The sequence below is a fragment of the Rhea pennata genome, chromosome 12 (genome assembly GCF_028389875.1).
Source record: "Rhea pennata isolate bPtePen1 chromosome 12, bPtePen1.pri, whole genome shotgun sequence".
NCBI classification, from domain to species: domain Eukaryota; kingdom Metazoa; phylum Chordata; class Aves; order Rheiformes; family Rheidae; genus Rhea; species Rhea pennata.
The window spans coordinates 2,291,834-2,312,439 of record NC_084674.1 but is presented as its reverse complement, the minus strand read 5'-3'; the positions used below and the strand labels follow the sequence as shown (position 1 = coordinate 2,312,439).

Genomic DNA, 20,606 nt, shown 5'->3' with positions numbered 1-20,606 from the left:
CAGGCTGTAGCCCTCAGTGGGCTCAGCAGAAACACAGCTTGCAGTTAAGAGGTGATAACTAGGAAAGGACTGGAAAGAGCTTCATGCTTACCTAGGCTTCATTTTCATTAAATGATTTGATGTAACTCAAAGTAACATTCATATGGGTTAAAAGTCACAGATAAGGTACAGGTGGTCTTTCTTTGGACAGAAGGATCTTCATGGGAGTGCTTCACTTGTGTGGGTGAAAGAGAAATTGGAGGATTAATGCATCTAAGCTGAATACTGCTGTAAGATCTTTAGGCGGAAAAGTTTCTGTAGGCAAGGATTGGGACTTTTACTGAGACAGAAGTATACTTAGCTTTTTTTTTGTTGTTGTTTGTTTAATGCAGCGTTAAACTGCACACACATGACAGAACAAAATAAGCTGTAATTTCAATACCTGCCTATTTTCTGGAGTTACTTATATCCTTTCTTGAATCACAGGATGGCAAGTCAATGACAAACTTCAAGTGCTTGAGCTTATCCTGCTATTCTACTCCCTATCTGTTAGAGCACCATGAAGCTTTGTATCCAAACTGTCCTTAAGCTGTTTGGATCTGCAGTTCTTTACTATAAACCTAAGATAACTGGTTCTTTAGGAGATAAGGGGTGAGAGAAATCCACTTAAAGAATAACCAGAATTTCTAAAATAGGTATGCAGACTCAATTGGAAACAGAATGCAAGAAAGGTCGCTGTTGCCAAAAAGAAAAAGAAAAAAAAAAAAGGAAAAAGGAAAAGCATAGTTTCTTATAGTTGGAAAGGAGAGGCGCAGGAAAGAGAATGAAGGAAAACATTGGAAGTACTGGACAATTAGCATTGCAGCCTGGGTACTGAGGTAGGGTTGTGTTTTGTAAATAGTGAGGAAAGAGTAGTACTAGGGATGGACAAGAACTGTTTGAGCAAAAGGATGATACTGACATAGAGACAAATAATCCTGTGTAATTTGGCCATGAGATTCTGGAACAGTTCTCTAATAAAACAGAATGCCAGAAAACCTGTATATCTTAAGATCATGCTTGATCGATATTTTGCCTCCCAATTAAAAAAAGAAAAAAAAAAAAGTAATAATTTCCTACCACAGGAGACTGAACTTAATAACCTCCTGGGACATTAAGTTAAATATGTTAGTTAATTCCTACACTCTTTTTTTCAGTGAGGAGAATACACCATTGGATTTGGATGATCATGGTGGTAGAACATTTCTCAGAGTTCTGTTGCATTTAACGATGCATGATTACCCTCCTCTGGTGTCTGGAGCACTTCAGCTACTCTTCCGACACTTTAGTCAGAGGCAAGAAGTCCTTCAAGCTTTTAAACAGGTATGTGCGCATACTATGTGCATTATTCCTCATCTGGATGTATATATTTCAGCTAAAATATCCTTTTGTGCAACTAATGGATTACATTCATGTAAGGTTCAACTGCTTGTTACCAGCCAAGACGTTGACAACTACAAACAGATAAAGCAAGATTTGGACCAGCTGAGGTCTATTGTGGAAAAATCAGAGCTTTGGGTGTACAAAGGCCAGGGTCCTGATGAGACAATGGATGGAGTGCAAGGTGAAAATGAACACAAGAAAAAAGAGGTAATTGGGTTGTGTTTATCCAAATTCATATGCTAGTTTTTTTTGAAATGTAACTATTTCCAGAACTGCAGTTAAAAAAAAAAAAAAGGTATATTTTCAATACTGTATAGCCTTGTGAATTTACTTGTATTGCTTCTACACTAAGGCAAGAATTAAGATAAGAACTTGAGTGAATTGATGCTGGTTAGTCTGATGTGAGAGCTACTCAGAATTAGCACCCTCTGAAGTGTTGTCTTTAGGCCTTGTCCAGTGAGTAGTTGACTTGGTTTTGTTCTGGCTCCCCCATTGTGTCCTTTCAAGCACAGAGAGAGGGAGTGTGCCTATTCGTAGGTCTAAAGCACCTAAAATAATGTGAGCACAGAGTTGCAAGCAGTTGATGGGATGTATTTTTGAATCATGACACAGTAAGTTGTGGTAAGTGTAACAGAGACCACTGTGAGTGAAGATACCTGGGTACCGAAACCCTAAGACGAGTCACATTGACAGTTCTTTCTTGACAATTGTTCGTGTGATAATCTTTCGCTAAATTATTTGCATATGTATTGTAGGATTGTTGTGCTTTTTCTTTAATTATAGCTATTAACATAGTGTGTGTATTAATAGTATGTGGGATTTATAGGAAATCTGTTAGCATTCAGCCATTAACTTTACAAAATTGAACTTGATATGCTGAAATGCTGTATTAATGCAAAATACAATACACTGAAGAGAAGATGCGAAAATCCTCAAATATTTCTCTTTACCTCTGCAGTTTTTGGTATTCACTATTGTAAAATAACCAAAGAACTCAGTGTTTAAGAATGACATATGCTGATGCTTTGTCTGTACCTGGTATCACTGGACTTTTCTAGCATGAACATTTGGCTTAGAACTGACTAAATGTCTTTTGTCTTAAGAGTAATTGCAGTCAAATAAAGACTGGGTGAGGGAATATAAGTAGTCATCCTTCCATATGGAAGTCTAGTGTTGGAAGTAAATGAATAATTTACGCATTGCTTTCCATATGCATAATACTGAGGCATCTTTTGTTATGAATATAATTGCAGTTTAATTATAGGGAGAGAAAGTTAGAAGTTTTGGGGGGAGCTTGATTGCAGACAATATTACAACTGATTGAAAGGACAGGAGGTTACTGACTGTAAAAATCATTACACTCTCGCCTTAGTTTATGTTATAGAGGTCAGTGTGATTTGACAGAATAATTATATGTATTTTCCTGAGACTGTCAGCAAATTGAAGGATGACACTCCATTCTGGGAAGAGAGCCACCACTACTTTAGGACAGTAATTTTAGTCTTCATGAAGAATATACTGTAGCCTACTAATAAATTGTCTGATTTTATCCACAGGAAGGTCACAGCAAGTCACAGAAACCTGAAAGTACAAGCAGCTACAACTACCGTGTTGTAAAAGAGGTAAAACTTTGCTGCTTTATAGTTAAATGGAAGTTTAATGAGTAATGCAGCTCTGGAGAGCTGCAGTTGGAGGGAGGCACGCAGGGAAATCTGAGTCACTCTTCCGTTGTGGAAAGTATTTGCTGAGTAACAACATATCTCAACTTGAATGAGAAGCCAGGAATATAATAAGCACGACATGTGTATGCTTTCCTTAAGAATGGATTAGTGGGAAGTGCAACATTACGTTGCTGTTTCAATGGTAACACAATATTTTTATTATTAAAGACTAATAGAAGTAAGCCAGTCAAAAAGCTGTTTAAATTGCCCTGTCCCAAGTAGCTTGCACTCAGAAACACTGTGCTATTGAAATTTAGGTTCAAATTATCAGACAAAGCATGTGCTGGCACTTGTATGTTGTGAGATAATGGACTTTCTGTGGTACTGTGCTGTTGAGCCAGATGCTGTTACAACTCTACAGGGTGGAATTCCCCAGAGCCAAAGCCAGTTATAGAGAACTGGATAGTGCTGCGGTCAGTAAACCGCTAGATGTGATAAAATAGCTGTTGTCACACTGCTTGCTTTGCCTGTGCCATGATGATGAAAGGCTATGCAGGAGAGTGGCAGTCGGCCCTGGGGAGCAGTGGATGCCCTGTATCTCCCTGGCCCCAGCATGCTGCATTTCCTTGCAGTGCTTCGTCCCCGCTTTGTCCTTTTCATATTGCTGTTACTGCAGGAGCAACCAGGCCTTAGTCTGGTCTTTGCTCCTTATCTTCAGACCACCAAAATTCAGTTTTGCTGATAGATTAGTGACCTAGAGCTGCTCTGGTCTGTCCGGATTTGTTTTCTGCTGTTACTTTTCCCTAAAATAAAATGCAGAATTTCAATTTTAAAGCTTGTCTCTCCTCCAGATTTTGCTGCGGCTTAGCAAGCTCTGCGTTCAAGAAAGTGCTTCAGTCCGGAAAAGCCGGAAGCAGCAGCAGAGACTTCTGAGGAACATGGGGGCTCACACAGTTGTGCTGGAGTTGTTGCAAATCCCTTATGAAAAGGTTGGATCTCTGTGCAGCTATTGCCTTCCTTCCCGTTATGTTGACTAGCTTTTGATACCTCATCTGAATCTTCCTGAACTATCTACTTTTACGTTGTATTTAAGGAAGCTGTTTTAAATATCCGTGCCTCAGAAATGATTGTGAGCTTATATAAACTTTTATTTGTTTGCAGTCTTTGTATATTCAATGTTCTGTGCTAATTCCTGAAAAAATACTTATCCATTGTAGCTCAGAATGAGACTAAGGCTTGACTTTCAGTTTTTCATGGGACATATGTGCTGCCTTCAGGTTAAATGGTGTCTGTGGAAGCAAGACACTAGTTGTTACTATGAGGTAGCTGTGCGAGAGCCATCTGGGAACTCTGATGGTAAGCCAGTGTGCCGTGTCGCCGGTGGGAGTTCTCGGCAGCATACCTGGGTTCTGTCCAGTTGGCAAATGCAGACACAGCACTCCCCCTATCAATTCTTTCCCAATTGTGGGATCCCAAATTCCCCTTAGTATGGAATAAATATCAGTTGACTATCCAAGAGAGGTCTTCTGTGCATAATCATCCTTGCTGGAATGCCAGGTTGTGTCATCTGTACAGGGGGAACCCCAGTTTGCCAGGCTGCTCACTTTGCCTGAGTTTGCCTGGATCTCTGCACAGTGTTGCATCATTCTGATAGATGCATCCTGAGTTGATTGCCTTGGCTGCCCATTAGTCATTGATGACATGTATTATTGCATAGGTGAGGGAGCTCTTCATGTTTTCCCAACTACTTTGCTGTTCTCTGTTCCAAACTCCACAGATTTCTGAGAACCAGTAATTCCAGACAGTAGCTTTGAATAATGTTAAGCTAAGTCTTGTCCTGATTCATATTTTGCCAAAAAGAAATGACCAGCAAAAGCAGCTCCTCCAGCACATCTTGTCACCATTCTGTCCCATACATATAAATACGCTATTGGACAGGCAGTCTCGAAGGTGCTTTACCCTTGGTAATGTGTTTATCTCCTTAAAAATGAAAGCAGACACTTATTTTTCCAAGCTGCATTTTATACCATTGAGGCTGATAATCTACACTGATGTCAGAGCAAAAGCACTGATTCCTGAACTGTACTTGGAGGCTCACAAATACTGTGCAGATTCCAGTAAATATAAACTGGGCTTAACTGTTGCAGTAATAACTTTCCATCTTTGCCATATACTGCCTATTTGTCGCTGCTAAAATGCATTTCAGTGGAAAATGGCAATTTTCCGATGTAGCCCCAAGGTGGTGATGTGTGGCTTGGCCCATGGACTGGTATGTTCTGAAGTGAAAAAGTGACTAGAGCACGTTGCTGGCAGACTTGGTCGTGCTGTGAATTTCTAGAGAATAAACTACTGTAATTTCTATTATGGTCTTTAGTTTTGATGGTCTTTAAAACTGTGGAGCTGGCCAAATTCATCCCTCATGTCTGTGAACTGGGTGGATGCTTGTTTTTCTTTGGAGTGTGAGCAGGACCTGACAGTTCTCTTGCAGAGCTGCAGTTAAGGCTTGTGAAGAGTACTCACCTGAAAGTGAACCTTTAGAGTCTTTTTAACCCTATCTTTCATCATACATTCACAGGCTGAAGACACAAGGATGCAGGAGATAATGAAGCTTGCTCATGAGTTTTTACAGAACTTTTGTGCTGGAAACCAACAGAACCAGGCACTGCTGCACAAGCACATAAACCTGTTTCTTAACCCAGGGGTAAGAATAACTTCATACTCCCCCCCCCCCACCCCCCCCCCCCACAAGAAAAGAGAATGGATAGTCCTTGATTGCCTCTGAGCCTCTTCTCATGCAAGATTGGTTGAAGGATTCACATTTTGTTTTCATTTTAAAGCCTAGAAAGTTGGCAAGATTTGTTCAGGACTGTTTCAATGTAGACAGTTCGAGAGGCTGAAGTGGACTGAAAAATGGCCTCAGACACAAGTGATTGTGCTGAAAGATTAGATCCTCAGAAATGTTCTTTCCAGCCACGTACCCTACAGGAGTGTTGACTTTATCCTGACCTCTAAGTTTGGTGGCTTGCTTGTTTAATTTCTTTCTTTCTTTATCCCCTTCATTAGATTCTGGAAGCAGTAACAATGCAACACATTTTCATGAACAACTTCCAGCTTTGCAGTGAGATTAATGAAAGAGTTGTTCAACACTTTGTCCACTGTATAGAAACACATGGCAGAAATGTTCAGTACATAAAGTTCCTGCAGACAATTGTCAAGGCGGAAGGAAAATTCATTAAGAAATGCCAAGATATGGTAATGGCTGAGGTGAGAGCTGTACAGATTTGCAAGGTCTGAACAGAAGTTTTCACATACCATTTGGTAAAAGTGACAAATTGATCCTCTCGCTTCTGGGAGTGCCAAGAAACTGACAGTTAGCTTTCACAATGCAAAAAGAGCATACAGCTACCAGAAATCACAAGCTTTTCTGTGACCAAAAGCACTCTGTGCTCATCTCTTCTAGGCATAAAGAAGGGTTGGTTATTAATGATACTTGCAAGTTATTTTCCAGACTTCCATAGAGCAGAATATAGGTGGGCTTAAGCTGAAGGAAGGGTGCTTTTTTCTAGCAAAGCTGACTATATGAGAAACAGTTTAATTTCAAGATCAGTAATGCAGAGGGAAAACTTTATCATGATGATAGAGTATCTTGATGAACATTTTTTCTTGTCCTTAATATGCGAATATATGAATCTTAAGGGCTGAAGGAGGAAAAAGATTGAGTGTTTTCAGAGATGTAGATATATAGGTAACTGGGGAAATTCATATATCGGGACAGGAGGGAGAGGTAGGAAAATGGTGAAAAAATCCTTTTAAGTTGGACTTCAGAGGTGATCTGTCTGACAATGTATTGCCTGTCTGAGGATGGGATGTTTATTGGCCCCCTCAGTAGGGGGAGCACGAGTATCAGATTTGTCAAGTTCTGGCTTTTGCATATCAATCTTACTAGATTGATGAAAGGTCTTTCACATTTTGTGATTCAGTTTAAAAATGAGTTTGTGAGCTACAGGTTGCTAAGTGGTCAGCTTCCATGGAGGCCAACATGAGAGAAGGAGGGTTATCTTGTATGTTTTATCTAGCTATGCGCCAGACTCTATGCAGAGGACTGTTTCAGAGCTCTGAGCCTGAGCTCATTTTCATTTCCTTGATGGAGTTATGGGAGGTGTGAACTATTCTGAAAATCTAGATATCCAAGTCTAAAATGTGAAGTTGATAGAAATCTTCATTGTGTGACTTAGCATGTCACTAGCTACTCTTGGAAAATTGATGATGTTTGTTCAGAAGGGTGGAATTACTGAGCCCTGCAGTCCTGCCATCTGTCATGCCCCTGGGGTGTGTCACTGAATAAAATGGTATGTCTACAGCTAACTGCACTAAAAAGTCAGCTGAGGCGATGTATGTGAAATAAAAAAACACAATGGAAAGTCATAAGCTTCTTGGCACAACTTCTGTCTAGGCAGTCAGTTGAACTGACTCTGAAGTTCTTCAGCAGTTTAGAAGTGGTAAATTCTTTAAGAGAAGATGTTGCATTTGAGCCATCTATGCCATGAAGAAGAATGTCAAGCTGCCTTGGTGCGCTGCGCTTCTTTTAAATTTCTAAAGAATAACTAATGGTCAAATCACAGATTAGGGAAGGATGCTGTGGGAAAGGCACAAGCTTTGATCTGATGATGGAATATTTTTCTTTCTCGGTAGCTGGTGAATGCAGGAGAAGATGTCCTGGTGTTTTACAATGACAGAGCCTCCTTCCAGACTTTGGTGCAAATGATGAGATCAGAGAGGGATCGGATGGATGAAAACAGCCCACTGATGTACCATATCCATTTAGTAGAACTGCTGGCTGTGTGTACCGAAGGCAAAAATGTCTACACAGAAATAAAATGCAACTCTCTCCTTCCTTTGGATGACATTGTTAGGGTAGTAACCCATGAAGATTGCATACCTGAGGTGAGGGCTGTGTGGAGGCACTGATGTATTTGAGATGTACTGACAGTGGTTGAAAAGGATTTGATATTACTAAATCTGACCTGGGAAGGGTGTTGGTGCAGGTGAAAGATGAGCTGGGAAATTGGATTCCTTTGCTGGTTGTGCTATAGGCAACTTGAGTGAATCTGGACAGCTAACTAAATCCTTTTGTACTCATTTGCTTGCCTTTAAAGTGGGGATGTGATGCTGTACTTGTTTTATAGGGTTATGGAGGCAGGGAGGTTCATGAAGTTTGCTGCTAACCTTGAACAGATTATTCTGCAGAACTGGAAATGATTATTATGCTGACGTTTTGTCTGCAGTAATCTTGACATCTTTTTACTGGATGATGTCTTGCTATTCATGGCACTAAATTTCACCAGTGCTTAAAAAAAAGGAGGAAGTTGAGCTATATATGATTTATAGGGCAATGTTAGTGACAAACTACGTTGTTCATAGTACCATTCAGGTTTTTATTCTTAAATTACTTTTCTTCCCTATACTTTTAGGTTAAAATTGCATACATTAACTTCTTGAATCATTGCTATGTGGACACAGAAGTAGAAATGAAAGAGATTTACACCAGTAATCATATGTGGAAGCTGTTTGAGAACTTCCTGGTTGACATCTGTCGGGTAATGATTCCTGTATCTAGGAACTGAAATCAAAAAGCATAAATGAACCTATTTAGTATGTAGCTATAGGAATAAGTCATAACAGTGCATCAAGGCAGTACACGCCCTTAAACGCAGTGCTTCCTCACATTTATATTTGCCTCCTTTTCCTCATGCCTGTGGATTTCATTAGTCATATTCCATGGAACACATAAGTTTTTTTTTTTTTTTTTTTTTTTTTTTTTTTTTTTTTTTAAGGAAAATATTAAAGTCCCACACCCTCCTTCTTTTTCTAATACCTTTTACTGCTCTGCTGCCTGGCTTGCTTATTCTGGGCAGGATATTTAGCTCCTTCCTGAGCAATAGTCAATGACTTTTGGCAGGTCAGGACAACTTTTTTTCCAAGCTTGGCATTTGAATGGCCATATGGCTTTTTGCCTGGGATTCCAAGTACTTCCCCATACGAAAGCATTACACCTTAGTCCTCCCTACCCTACTATTTTGTTTTCTCTAAGGCATTCTGTTCCCCAAGCATGTTATATGCCAACACATTGAAATAGCAACAGTGTTGGGCTTCTGCTTTTGTGTGTGATCCCAGTTTCATAAATATAATCATTACAAGGAGTTGCATTGACTAGAACAATGTAAAAACAAAAGTTCCAGTCCATAATACTTATCAGTCTGTTTTGGTTAAGCTGCTTTGATCTAACAAATTGTCTTGCAGGCTTGTAACAACACCAGTGACAGAAAGCATGCTGACTCCATATTGGAGAAGTACGTCACAGAAATAGTGATGAGTATAGTCACCACTTTCTTCAGTTCCCCGTTCTCCGATCAGAGCACTACTTTGCAGGTAGGAAGTTAAAGAGAGAGAGCGCAAATATGCTACCAATGCGATTATGTTAGTTTCACTTTGGTTCTGTTTCTAAGTTAAAAAGGAGCATGCATCTTTGTAATGGGGGAGCTGATATTTATTCTTTGTGACCAGGGTGTTTCTTTTGCTGTAGAAGTAGAAGAATTTGTAGATCAGAGTAGAAACATTTTCTGTAAAAGCTGAACTGTTAAATCACATTACAGTCAGTTTTCTGTATACCACAGAGACCATACAGGCCTTTGTGGAGGAAGATTCTACACGTAATTGTTGTGGTTTTGATTAAGAATATCATGCTGCAAGCAGGGATATGATGGCTGTGTCCCTCTTTCTTACTGCTGTTGCATCTGAGGGTTCTGGTCCTGATCCGTGGTCCTTTCTTTGCCGCCACAGGTCAGAGTACAATTGAAGAATAAGATGACATGGGCAGATGTAGGGCAGCAAAGAGAAGCAGTTGTGTTTAGCTGATAGTTTGAGCACGCCAACTGCCTAGCTGCAGTAAAGCAGTAGCATTACAGCAAAACGTTCTCAGGAGGGACTTGAAGAAGGATGATAAAGCCCTTTGGCAAGCCTTCCATGCAGGAGGAGATGATGTTGCATCACAGATGGTAGAAAGATGATTGTTTAAAGAGAACATGCTTTTACAGGAAGATTCTTATTTCCTTTAAAAACAAATTTTCTAAAAGTTCTAGTATTTTTCATTACACTGTCTAATTTTTGATCTTGTGAAAAAGGTGGGAAAATATGGAGGAGACACTTGGAAGGTTCCTACAGTGGCAGAAGATAGGCATTTCTTCCAGTTCCTCCCACTTACTACTTAGAGGAAATAAGGCCAGGAACATCATACAGCAGTGTCAGGATATAACCCTAATATTTTTACTGCGGCATGATAACATTCTTTTGTTTATAAATACCACCTTGGGAGGAGTATGAGTGGAGTGGTCAGATGCCCAAGTGTCTATCAGAAGTCTGGGTATGGTTATTGTCAAAACTTGGTGCAACCTCCTTGCACAAAAGACAGTTGTTCAGAGTACAAACCGCAGGTTTGTGATTGAGTGCAACTGGCAGTGGGTTAGGAAGCATCTGGCTACTAAATGTGGCCGTAAAGGGCATCCAGCAATTTGCCTTATCAGTCCCTCATTGAGGAATTCACGCTAACCCTTTATGTGCGCTGACTGGGTTATGGTGCGCTGCCTGGGTGACTGCAGTGTACCATGCTCCAGGGAAGTGTGTGTAAAACACTGCTGCATGGCTTGCATCAGGTAAAGGCTTACGGGTCCTTGCTGCTCAGTATTAGCAGTAATGCTGCTACTTCTCTGTGATTGACTGTCCATATCTGTTTTGTTAACAGTCTGCCTTCCTTGAGTCACTATGTGTACTCAGCCCATGACTGGATGACTGGTTGCCAGCTTGATCCAGCTGACTGTTTTACGTTAAACAGAGACCTGGCTTTAATAATGCTCAGCCAGCCAGCCTTATTCAGACAAGAAGATAGTTGCGCTGAAAGCAACAGTTGCATTTGGCTAGTGTGCTCTTAAATTACCAAACTGTATGCGTTGCCTGTGAGAGTGGAGATAGCTGCAACAGCTGTGTTTGGGCTGAACAGCTTTATTAGGGCTGTGTCTTAACTGACACAAGTCTGAGGATTTCAGCAGTTGATTTGCTCCTCATGTGACTTTAAAATGTCAGCCACTGTGATATGAGCTTCGATGTTAATTTGTCAAAACTTTATCAAAGAAAGAAGAGAAAGATGAATAATTACCCTTGCCCCCAGGGCTCTGCCTTTGGCTTTTTCTTTCATTTCTGTACCTTATATGCACAGGACCTCCTTGGCTGTCATACCTTTAGTTGTCATCTCTGAGCTTACAGCCTTTGAGTAGACCTCCTTACCATCAGATTTTAGCTATCTGGTTAATTTTAATATCATTAGCTTTTCTCAAACTCTCCCTCTCTCCAGCAGGATGAAGTAACTTATTTTACCTGTTATCAAACATCTTACTTGATAGCTCTTTCGTTCTGTCTTATCCTAGATTTGTCTGTCCTCTACATCTTGGTTTAAGTTACAGTCTCTGTTTCTTTACCCTTTTCTGTCCATCAAACTCTTGTCTGTAACTGGGAATTCTCCCATCTTGGGACTACAGCCACTTGGACTAGCTGGTAGGTCATTCCTCCAAGTCTGATCTTGCTCTCCCCTCAGATTTTGCAAGGCTCTCTGCAGCTGCTTTCACTTCATCACTGTTACTACTTTTTCTCTTGCCACTGTTTTGATAGGTGAATGATCTTTGCTGCTCTCTTTTCTGTTGCTTTTGGATTCAGTTGCTCTCCGTCCCTTCTACTGTGCATTGTCATCTCGTTTCTTCCTATGCGAGCCTTTTCTTGTCTTATGCTCTTTCATGTTATGGCTTGTTTGTCTTAAATTGTACCTTCCTTAAGTCAGGACCAGCCTTGCTTGTTTAAGAAACACCTCGTATGTCTATTACACAATGCAAATATCAAATTAGGAGAAGGTAAATATGTTCAAAGAACAGCTGTCCAAAATTTTTCCTCTTTATCAAGTGCTGTTTTGCTTGCTTGCTTGCCTCTTAAGTATGCTACTGCCCGAAGTTTTCTTTCACAAATCTAGTTGGAGGCATGTGGAACCTGTACTGAATTTCTTACCTGATTTATTTACTATTTTAAGAAAATGCAGCATCTTTTGAAGCTTTTTAGACTGTCTTTAAAACATGAACTGAAAGGAATATATATGTAACTTGAATTCAAAAACACAAGTATCTTCAGTGCCCTTGGAGAATGCTAGTATCTGCCATACTGTTGATGTTTGGTTTGTTTCTAGAAAGAATAATGAGTATTTGCTATCTTTGACTGTTAAATTTTAACTCTTCTTTAGGATATTTCATAATGGTGTTAGTTAATGAACTGATTTAACAGAATCAAGGACTTCTGTTTTCTTTCCTCTAACTTCACTTGTTTCTTAAAAACAGACATCACTTCTGACCAGAATAAAAGAGGTATTTTGCCCACTGATTCCTAAGTCTTGCGGGCTTTGCACTGTGGTGTAGTTCACTTAGCAGATAGAACATGACGTAGGTAATAGGCGTGGAGACATAGGTATTCCCTCTCACTATAGGTTCACTTGAAATACTTAGAAGACTGTCCGCTACAGGTAAAATAAGGGAATTGTTTTACTAAATAACTCCTGTGCAGAACTTTAACAGGATTTTGGTCAATAATGTTTGGATTTTGTGAATATGAAAGAACAGAGCTCATGTGGGTGTATGTTGGAGGAGCTAATCTATCTATAGTGCAAAACCACTTTGCAGAATGAAAGGTTAAAAGCCACACCTTAATTTTGGCTGATCCATAGCAGCTGTAGTATTGCCACTAACTACTGCATGTGTTCAGAATAACAAGCATGCAACTGCTTTCTTCAGTAAATTAGATACTATCTAATACTTGAAATGATGAGTTTTCAACTTCAGAGCTGTGCTCTTAGCCAAGGGCAAAGTCCCACTTACCTGTGGACTATTGAGTCAGCTAGTGATCAATGCTAAAAGAAGATTCTTTGTATGCCAGGTTTGCTGATAACTGATTAAACTGATGAAGATGACTGCCTATTTCTTTTGCTTAGTCAGACTTCAATTGCTAAGGCTTTATGCTTTAGAAACTATTTATTTAATATTTCCTTTCTAGCCTTTGTTCCCACCCTTTCCAATCAGTTGCTGATTGCGTGGTAGATACAGTGTCTACAACATGAAGTTGCCTAACAAATAGATGCAGACTGGTTAGAAGTGAGTGGGCTGCAAAGAATCATGGCCAAAGCTTGTAACCTGTGTTACTTGGAGGTGATGCTGATATGTTTCAGTGTGATGTGATCAGTTAGATTTTTTTCTTCTTTAACTTTGTGTTCTAGACCCGCCAACCTGTGTTTGTACAATTGCTACAAGGTGTGTTCCGAGTCTACCATTGCAACTGGTTAATGCCAAGTCAAAAGGCATCAGTGGAAAGCTGCATTCGGGTGCTCTCAGATGTAGGTAAGAAATGTACCAAGTGGAATCAGATCTAACTGCTGCAAATGTGGTCATCCATTATTTGCTGCTTATACATCATCCTTCCCACCAAAATGTACAGTTTACCTCCAGCAGGTGCTACTTAAATTAACTCAGAGCCAAGGGATAGTGGAAAGCCAGAATTATGTTGGTATATTGTCATGATTGAGCAATAGGTGTTGTCAGTTTAACCTGAAGTGCTTTCTTGATTTAACTTCAAACTCCGCAATCCTATTGATCTCTGGGGAATGATCTGTCTATAATTTAGTGCTGCTTCTCCCAATTTGCTCCGTTTTTAGTACTGAGTAATTTGTAATGGATATGAGGCCAAACTCTATTGAATAGGTGCATGTGTGTTAGCATGCGTGTTGGGTATATGTGTGTGTAAGCACAGATTTCATGCAGTTTGTAGTAAACAGTTCTGAGGTGTGAAAGCCTTTAAACATAACTCTATGGAGAGATATGACCTGTTACTCATGTGTTGAATGTTGCTTTGTTTAAAGTGCATGTGAAGGAGATTGTGGAAGGAATTGCAAGTAGAGCTTGTCTTGTTCTTGTATTGATTGACTCCTTTAGCTCACATATTACAATTCTTACCACCTTTTACTTAATTGCAGCAAAAAGCCGAGCAATTGCAATTCCTGTAGACTTGGACAGTCAGGTGAACAATCTCTTCCTGAAATCTCATAACATTGTACAGAAAACTGCAATGAACTGGCGAATGACTGCAAGGAATGCTGCTCGCAGAGATTCGGTGCTTGCTGCCTCCAGGGATTATCGAAACATCATTGAGAGATTGCAGGTGACTACGCAGCACCCTTTTCTCCTTTAGCCACTTACCTCCTTTTCTGTAGACATGCAAGTATTTACTAAGTAGAAAGATATTTCAGTATTAACTAGTCAGAATGCCGCAAGGTAATTGAGTTAGCTAATGCTGAATGTAATAATGTATATAAAATCAAACATAAACCATTGCTTCCAGAAAGGTAATTGAACATTCACAGCTAATGAGTATAGCTGTTTGGCCCTAGAAGACAATGGTATTTTAAGTTAGTGGTTCTTGTTCCACTTTAGCTTGAAATAAAACTTCCCTTTATTAAAGTAGGACACTCTTTGTTGCAGCTTTCCAAACCCTTCCAGTGTTTTGCTCATTGTACATCAAAACTCTTAGTATAACGAAAAGTACAACAGCTCTGTCTGGAAACCACTGCAGAACATGAAATGAATGAATGAATGGACCCTTGCAACCAAAGTCATTTCCCCCAAAATAAAGCATGTGCATTTTTATACTGTTTCTGCTCAAAAGGATGTAATGCTTTGTGTTACAAATGGAGACTAATGTGTTATACCTGTATTTTATGTTCAGATCTGTAGGAGATTCAGTAAGGATTGTTTTTTTATATACTAGATAATAGTCATTATTTTGATTTGTGCCTTCATCCTTTTGAAGATCCAGTCTCTGTTCAAAAGGCTTTCTGGCAAGCGGTCTTAACTAACTTTACATAAGCTTATAATGTAATGTAAAAACACCGCCCAACTCGGTCTCATTGAAGTAGTTCCTTGCTTTTTAGCCATTCTTGTCTGTCTGTCCATGTCAATTTGATTAAACTTTCTATCTGGCTTCCTGTGCATCTCAGTATTTTCTGCTTATTTAAGTATTAAGATGAGTGTGGTCTTAAGGTAGTTACAGCTTTTCAAAATGCTGATGAAAAGGGGAAGTATTTTGGTTTTGCATAATTTTACCAGTAGTACTTTTTTATCACTTTGTGTAAGCATAAATATCCAGATCGCTATCACAAAGTTTCAATGCAGCTATGAGTGTACATTTTTCTGTCTTTCTCCTGTATGAACAAGAGCCATCTAAAAGATGGAGATGGAACAGGAATCAAGTAATCTGGGGCACTGCTGAAAATCCTCTTAAAGAAAATTATTTTTTTTTTTAAAAAGGGAAGTCTTACTTGGCCCAACTCTAACGTCTTTAGTCTGTAGAATCTGTCTAAGCAGGACAGACTTCACTATTCTTTTTTACAGTGTTTTTTAAGCATATAGATCTATATGCGTTTAATGTTTAAAATCTTGATGTGGTTATGTTCCAGGACATAGTGTCAGCCTTAGAGGACCGCTTACGGCCTCTTGTCCAAGCAGAGTTATCCGTACTGGTAGACGTACTTCATAGGCCTGAACTGCTCTTCCCAGAGAATACAGATGCAAGAAGGAAATGTGAAAGCGGAGGTTTCATTTGCAAGTAAGTTGTTTTGGGAAGTCTGGCTTGTTGAAGTGTTTTTGTTTGTTTGTTTCCTCCCAGTTTTCCAATGCCCTGTGGAATGATGCCTTCTTGTCTGGATTTATATAAAGCACAATATTCTGTGATATGCAATTTGCCCTTGAAAAGATAAAGCTCTTTGCCTGGGAGTGGAGGAAGACTGACTGATAGGCCCTCACAGCTGATCCTTGTAAACCTCTGCATTTGTGCAGCATATAAATGTAATGAGCAGTAGTATAAGTGAGCAAAATTTCTTACACCAATCCCCATTATTCAGTCTTCCATCTTCAACCGTAATTGTGTTTGCAAGATACTTGTCCTTGTAGCACTTTCTGCTGGAGTAGTGTGACTGAATCGGTTGGTGTCACATGCATCACTTTAATGCACAAGTTTAGAGGAAAGGAAAAGGCAAGATTATAGGTTCATTTAAAGACATTTCAGATCCAGATTCAGGTTCTCACATCACCTACTAGAGGAGCATGCTTTTTGTTACAGATTGTAGACAGTTTAAGGACATTAGTTATCTAACTTGGGTGGCACAGCTAGATGGTAAATGCTGGGCAGAATGGATTTCTAATTGTTCTGTCCAGGACTCTCAGTATGTTTTTTTTTTTTTTTTTTTTTTTAACAAACTAGTACGCAGAGTATTCTTTTTCTTGCTGTAAGTGTTTGTTTTGGAGAACCATCAAATCTTCAATTCCACTGCCCTCTCTGCTGATTCCTTTCTCTCTGTAGTCAGAAAGGTTTTATATGACTGTTCTCTAGCCAGGAGGACTGGAGTTTCCTTCACAGCTTCAGTGAAGTCCAAGGTAGCTTGTTAAATACTGCTCTTGAGAGAATATTCACAGGATCATTGTATAGTGTTATGAGAAAACCATGTTTCAGTTCAACTGTTGATTGTAGTTTAAAACAATCAAGTAAGATAGAGACACACACATTTCTTTTCCCATTTTTAGAAATACTAGTACTGAAATGAACTATGATCACTTGGTTATTTTCAGGTTAATAAAGCATACTAAACAGCTGCTAGAGGAGAATGAGGAGAAACTATGTATTAAAGTATTGCAGACACTCAGGGAAATGATGACCAAAGATAGAGGCTATGGAGAAAAGGTATGTAATTTACAGTTCATCATTCTCTGTTCATGAGTCTTCATTATTAAGTGAAGAAAAATAAAATTGTGGCTCTTTCAAGTTGAGGTTTTTACATGCAAGCGTTTCTGTACTTGATCAGGAGCAAAACATTTTTAGTCCACTAAACTTCATATATAATTTGAAAGGTAAGTTTGTTTCAGTTGCTTTTTTACTTTAGACTTGCAAGTTTAAAGCCAATTCCTGTGGTTGCTGGCACTATAAAAAATATTTAATTTGATTACCTTTTTATGAAGGATGTAGCCTCTGTCTGTTCTCTGGGTCTAGGTGACTCTTCATCAGGTCACATAACATTGCAATAGAGGTTTTTTGTGGTATAATTTTAATTTATGTGCATCTGAGTCATCAGAATTATAGATGGAAACTGTACACCCACCTATGTTTGTTTCTTTCCCTTTACTTGCATACAACTCCTTTTGTCTTGCTGAGAAGAATGATACAAAGACTGAACAGATCTGTTTGTAGCTACAGAAAAACAATCGTGTGTGTATATGCCTTTGTTTCTGTACCCAGTCACTCCTGCATTCAATCTCAAAAACCTAATCTCTCCCCTTCATTTTTAAGCAATATAGACTATTAATGTGCCCTGTGGTAAGTATACAGGAGATATACTGTAGTTGGAGAGCTGTTTAACATGATTGTTGTTATAAAATTGTGGGAAAATAGGAAAGATGGTTTTTTGAGAGGGGTTTAATATCAATTTTCCCTTTTGGAATCACTGCAGAGGAAGAACCCATTGTGTTTTCCATATGTGAACTAAAAATAGACACACATTGATTCCAGACTAAGAGAATGTGCAAAGATTTACAAATATAAATTCTTAGAGGAAAATGGTGTGTTTCTGACTTGATTTTATTTATATTGAATGTTTGCCTTGCTGCACAGATAATTTTAGATATGTGACAAAAGTATGCGAAGGAAAGAACTGGGATAATACACCCTCCTGATGAACTGACCCTCAAACAATTCAGAATTAACAGTCTGAATTAAGGAGGGAAGTAGTTTTGCGAATGGACAGTTAATGGAACTGGGAATCTGTGGTTGGGAGCTGATAGCATCTCCTGTCACGTTCTAACTTGCAGTAGGGTATAAAGTTGTTGGATAGTGCTGTGTTTACAGTGTAATAATGCAAAAAACTTTAGAGATCAGACAGCTTCTTAGTAGTTGTTTATATCTGTATCCCCAAAGGAGGCTGAGAAGCATCTGCTCAGCGCTTCTGAGCTTGCAGAGGGCAGGGGAACCAGTAGAGTTGCTGGGCTGAACGGCAGCTGGATGCTGCACATGGCCTCTACCTGGTCTGGCCAGCTTAGCTGGAGCGCAGAAACCTGGAGGAGGGAGGGTGGATGCCTTGGAAAACACCTGAAGGGCAGGGATGGCCCGTCCTGGGCTCCTGCCTCATCAGGGAGGGCTGCTCCAGGTGCTGTTACTACCCTGGAATCTCAGTAATCCTGCCTGTCTGCTGCTGCTTTTCCTTTCCTCTAGAGCTACAGTACTACCTGGGGATTTTTTTTCACCTTGCAGTAGCAGTACTTTTGAATAAACTCATTTACCTTTGGGAAGTGCCCTAACCAGCTGCAAGGAAGAAGTATGTAGATGTAGGATGAGAAGGGGAGTGGGATAAATGCAGCAACTGCATGGAAGTAGCTTTGCTTTTGTGTGTTAATTTCTGCTGAGGTGGCCTAGTTTGTGCTGAGTTGTAACCCCCTCTCTGCTAAGCCCTGCTGCAACTTTTGTTCCCCTCAGCAGCCCCACGGCTATAGCTTGAAGTCTTCAGCCTGTATATCCCTTTCCTAGGACACCTGTAAGATAACGCAAGTCTGATCTGGAAGGGGACTAGATGGAGCCTGTTCTAGCAAGAGAGAGTTGGGCTAGATGATCCTTTTTAGCAAGTGTTAAATGCTGATATTTGCCTTGCCCAAAGCCAGGACAATGAAAGGTTAAGCATAATCATAGGTTTGGCTTTACACTTCATTGGTAAATTCATCACTGTACAGTCTCCTATCCATTAAAAACAGCTAAGAGAGACTGGTCAAGATCAGCCTAAGTAATACAAAGGGTGGCTGCTCTTTTATTCAGCAACACAATCCAAATGGAAGGAGTTCCCTACCTTCTTTTAGTGCAGTATGCCTCTTGAAAATCTTTCTAAATAAAAATTCATTTTTAGGAATTCCTTAGAATTTCTGGCAAACTTGGTTCAAGCAATATTTCTGGAAGATTAACTTATGCGATTACAGACCGTGGAGAACTCTAAAAAATTTGAAGAATCTTCAGTGGGCAGAAAATGTATTAATTTCTGAAACAGTGGATCAGTTGCATAATGCAAGGCAAGAATATGTTTGCTTGTGAGGTGGACTTCTGAATATGAAAAGGCAGCTGATTGCTCACTGATAGACTGCTAGCAGTAGAACAGATTCCACTCTCTGGCTGTGAGGAGTATAATTGTACTTATTCTTCCTTGTGACTCATGTAACTGTATTTAATTGCCACTTAAAAGGCTATACCTTTGTTTTTAATATCATCCTGCAGTATATTTAAATAGATAAATCATATGCTCCTATCCTAAATACAGGAGTCCCTAGGTACCTAAAGGTGGCCAAGCTTACTTTCTTGTGACAACTATATCAATCATGCAAGCAATGTTGCTGTGGAAAAAGATGCTCACAGAATTGACAACAGTCATAATACTTTTTTTTTTTTGCTGTATGTGGCCATAGTAGTAAAAAGGTTACTCAGCCATTATCTCCTCTGCTTCAGGAAGTGAAGACTTGACATTTGTGTATTTTATACATCTTTTCCTAAACTCCTGCAAAGTCTTGCAAGCTCTGTAAGTTTTTAATTTGAAACAGCAGCTAAATTTATAATTTTGTGCCTATATGGTTTAGTGCATATACCTTTTCACATCTTACTTTTTTGCACTTTCCCGGATGGGATACACCCACGGGTACTGAGGGAGCTGACGGATGTTGTTGCCAGGCCGCTCTCCATCATCTTTGAAAGGTCCTGGAGAACTGGAGAGGTACCTGAGGACTGGAAGAAAGCCAGTGCCACTCCAGGCTTCAAGAAGGGCAAGAAGGAGGACCCAGGCAACTATAGGCCTGTCAGCCTCACCTCCATCCCTGGAGAGGTGATGGAACAGCTCATTCTGGATGTCATCTCCAGGCATATGGAGGAAAGGAAGGTGATTAGGAGTAGCCAGCATGGATTCACCAAGGGGAAATCCTGCTTAACCAATGAGAGAGCCTTCTGTGGTGGACTGACTGGCTGGGTATATGAGGGGAGACCAGTGGACGTTGTGTACCTTGACTTCAGCAAGGCTTTTGACACTGTCTCCCATCACATCCTTTTAGATAAGCTCTCGAAGTGTGGGTTAGGTGAGTGGACAGTGAGGAGGATTGAGAACTGGCTGAAAAGAAAGACAGAGCTCAGAGGGTCGTCATTGGTGGCGCGGAGTCTAGTTGGAGGCCTGTGGCTAGTGGTGTCCCCCAGGGCTCAGTACTGGGTCCCATCCTGTTCAACTGCTTCATCAACAACCTGGATGAGGGGGCAGAATGCCTCCTCAGCAAGTTTGCTGATGATACCAAGCTGGGAGGAGTGGCTGATACACCTGAGGGCTGTGCTGCCATTCAGAGAGACCTG

At 40.0% G+C, this 20,606-nt stretch overlaps 1 protein-coding gene across 1 annotated transcript in view; it reads left to right on the top strand.

Annotated features, from left to right (window-relative positions):
• Positions 1-20,606, top strand: part of ITPR1 (inositol 1,4,5-trisphosphate receptor type 1) — a 188,199-nt gene that overhangs the window by 83,652 nt on the left and 83,941 nt on the right. The window contains exons 27-39 of the mRNA XM_062585659.1: positions 1,180-1,341; positions 1,438-1,608; positions 2,958-3,023; positions 3,914-4,051; positions 5,638-5,763; positions 6,126-6,326; positions 7,755-8,006; positions 8,534-8,659; positions 9,363-9,491; positions 13,420-13,540; positions 14,173-14,357; positions 15,652-15,800; positions 16,820-16,931. Of these exons, the coding sequence (XP_062441643.1) occupies positions 1,180-1,341; positions 1,438-1,608; positions 2,958-3,023; positions 3,914-4,051; positions 5,638-5,763; positions 6,126-6,326; positions 7,755-8,006; positions 8,534-8,659; positions 9,363-9,491; positions 13,420-13,540; positions 14,173-14,357; positions 15,652-15,800; positions 16,820-16,931 (1,938 nt within the window). The remainder of the gene's footprint in view (positions 1-1,179; positions 1,342-1,437; positions 1,609-2,957; positions 3,024-3,913; positions 4,052-5,637; positions 5,764-6,125; positions 6,327-7,754; positions 8,007-8,533; positions 8,660-9,362; positions 9,492-13,419; positions 13,541-14,172; positions 14,358-15,651; positions 15,801-16,819; positions 16,932-20,606) is intronic.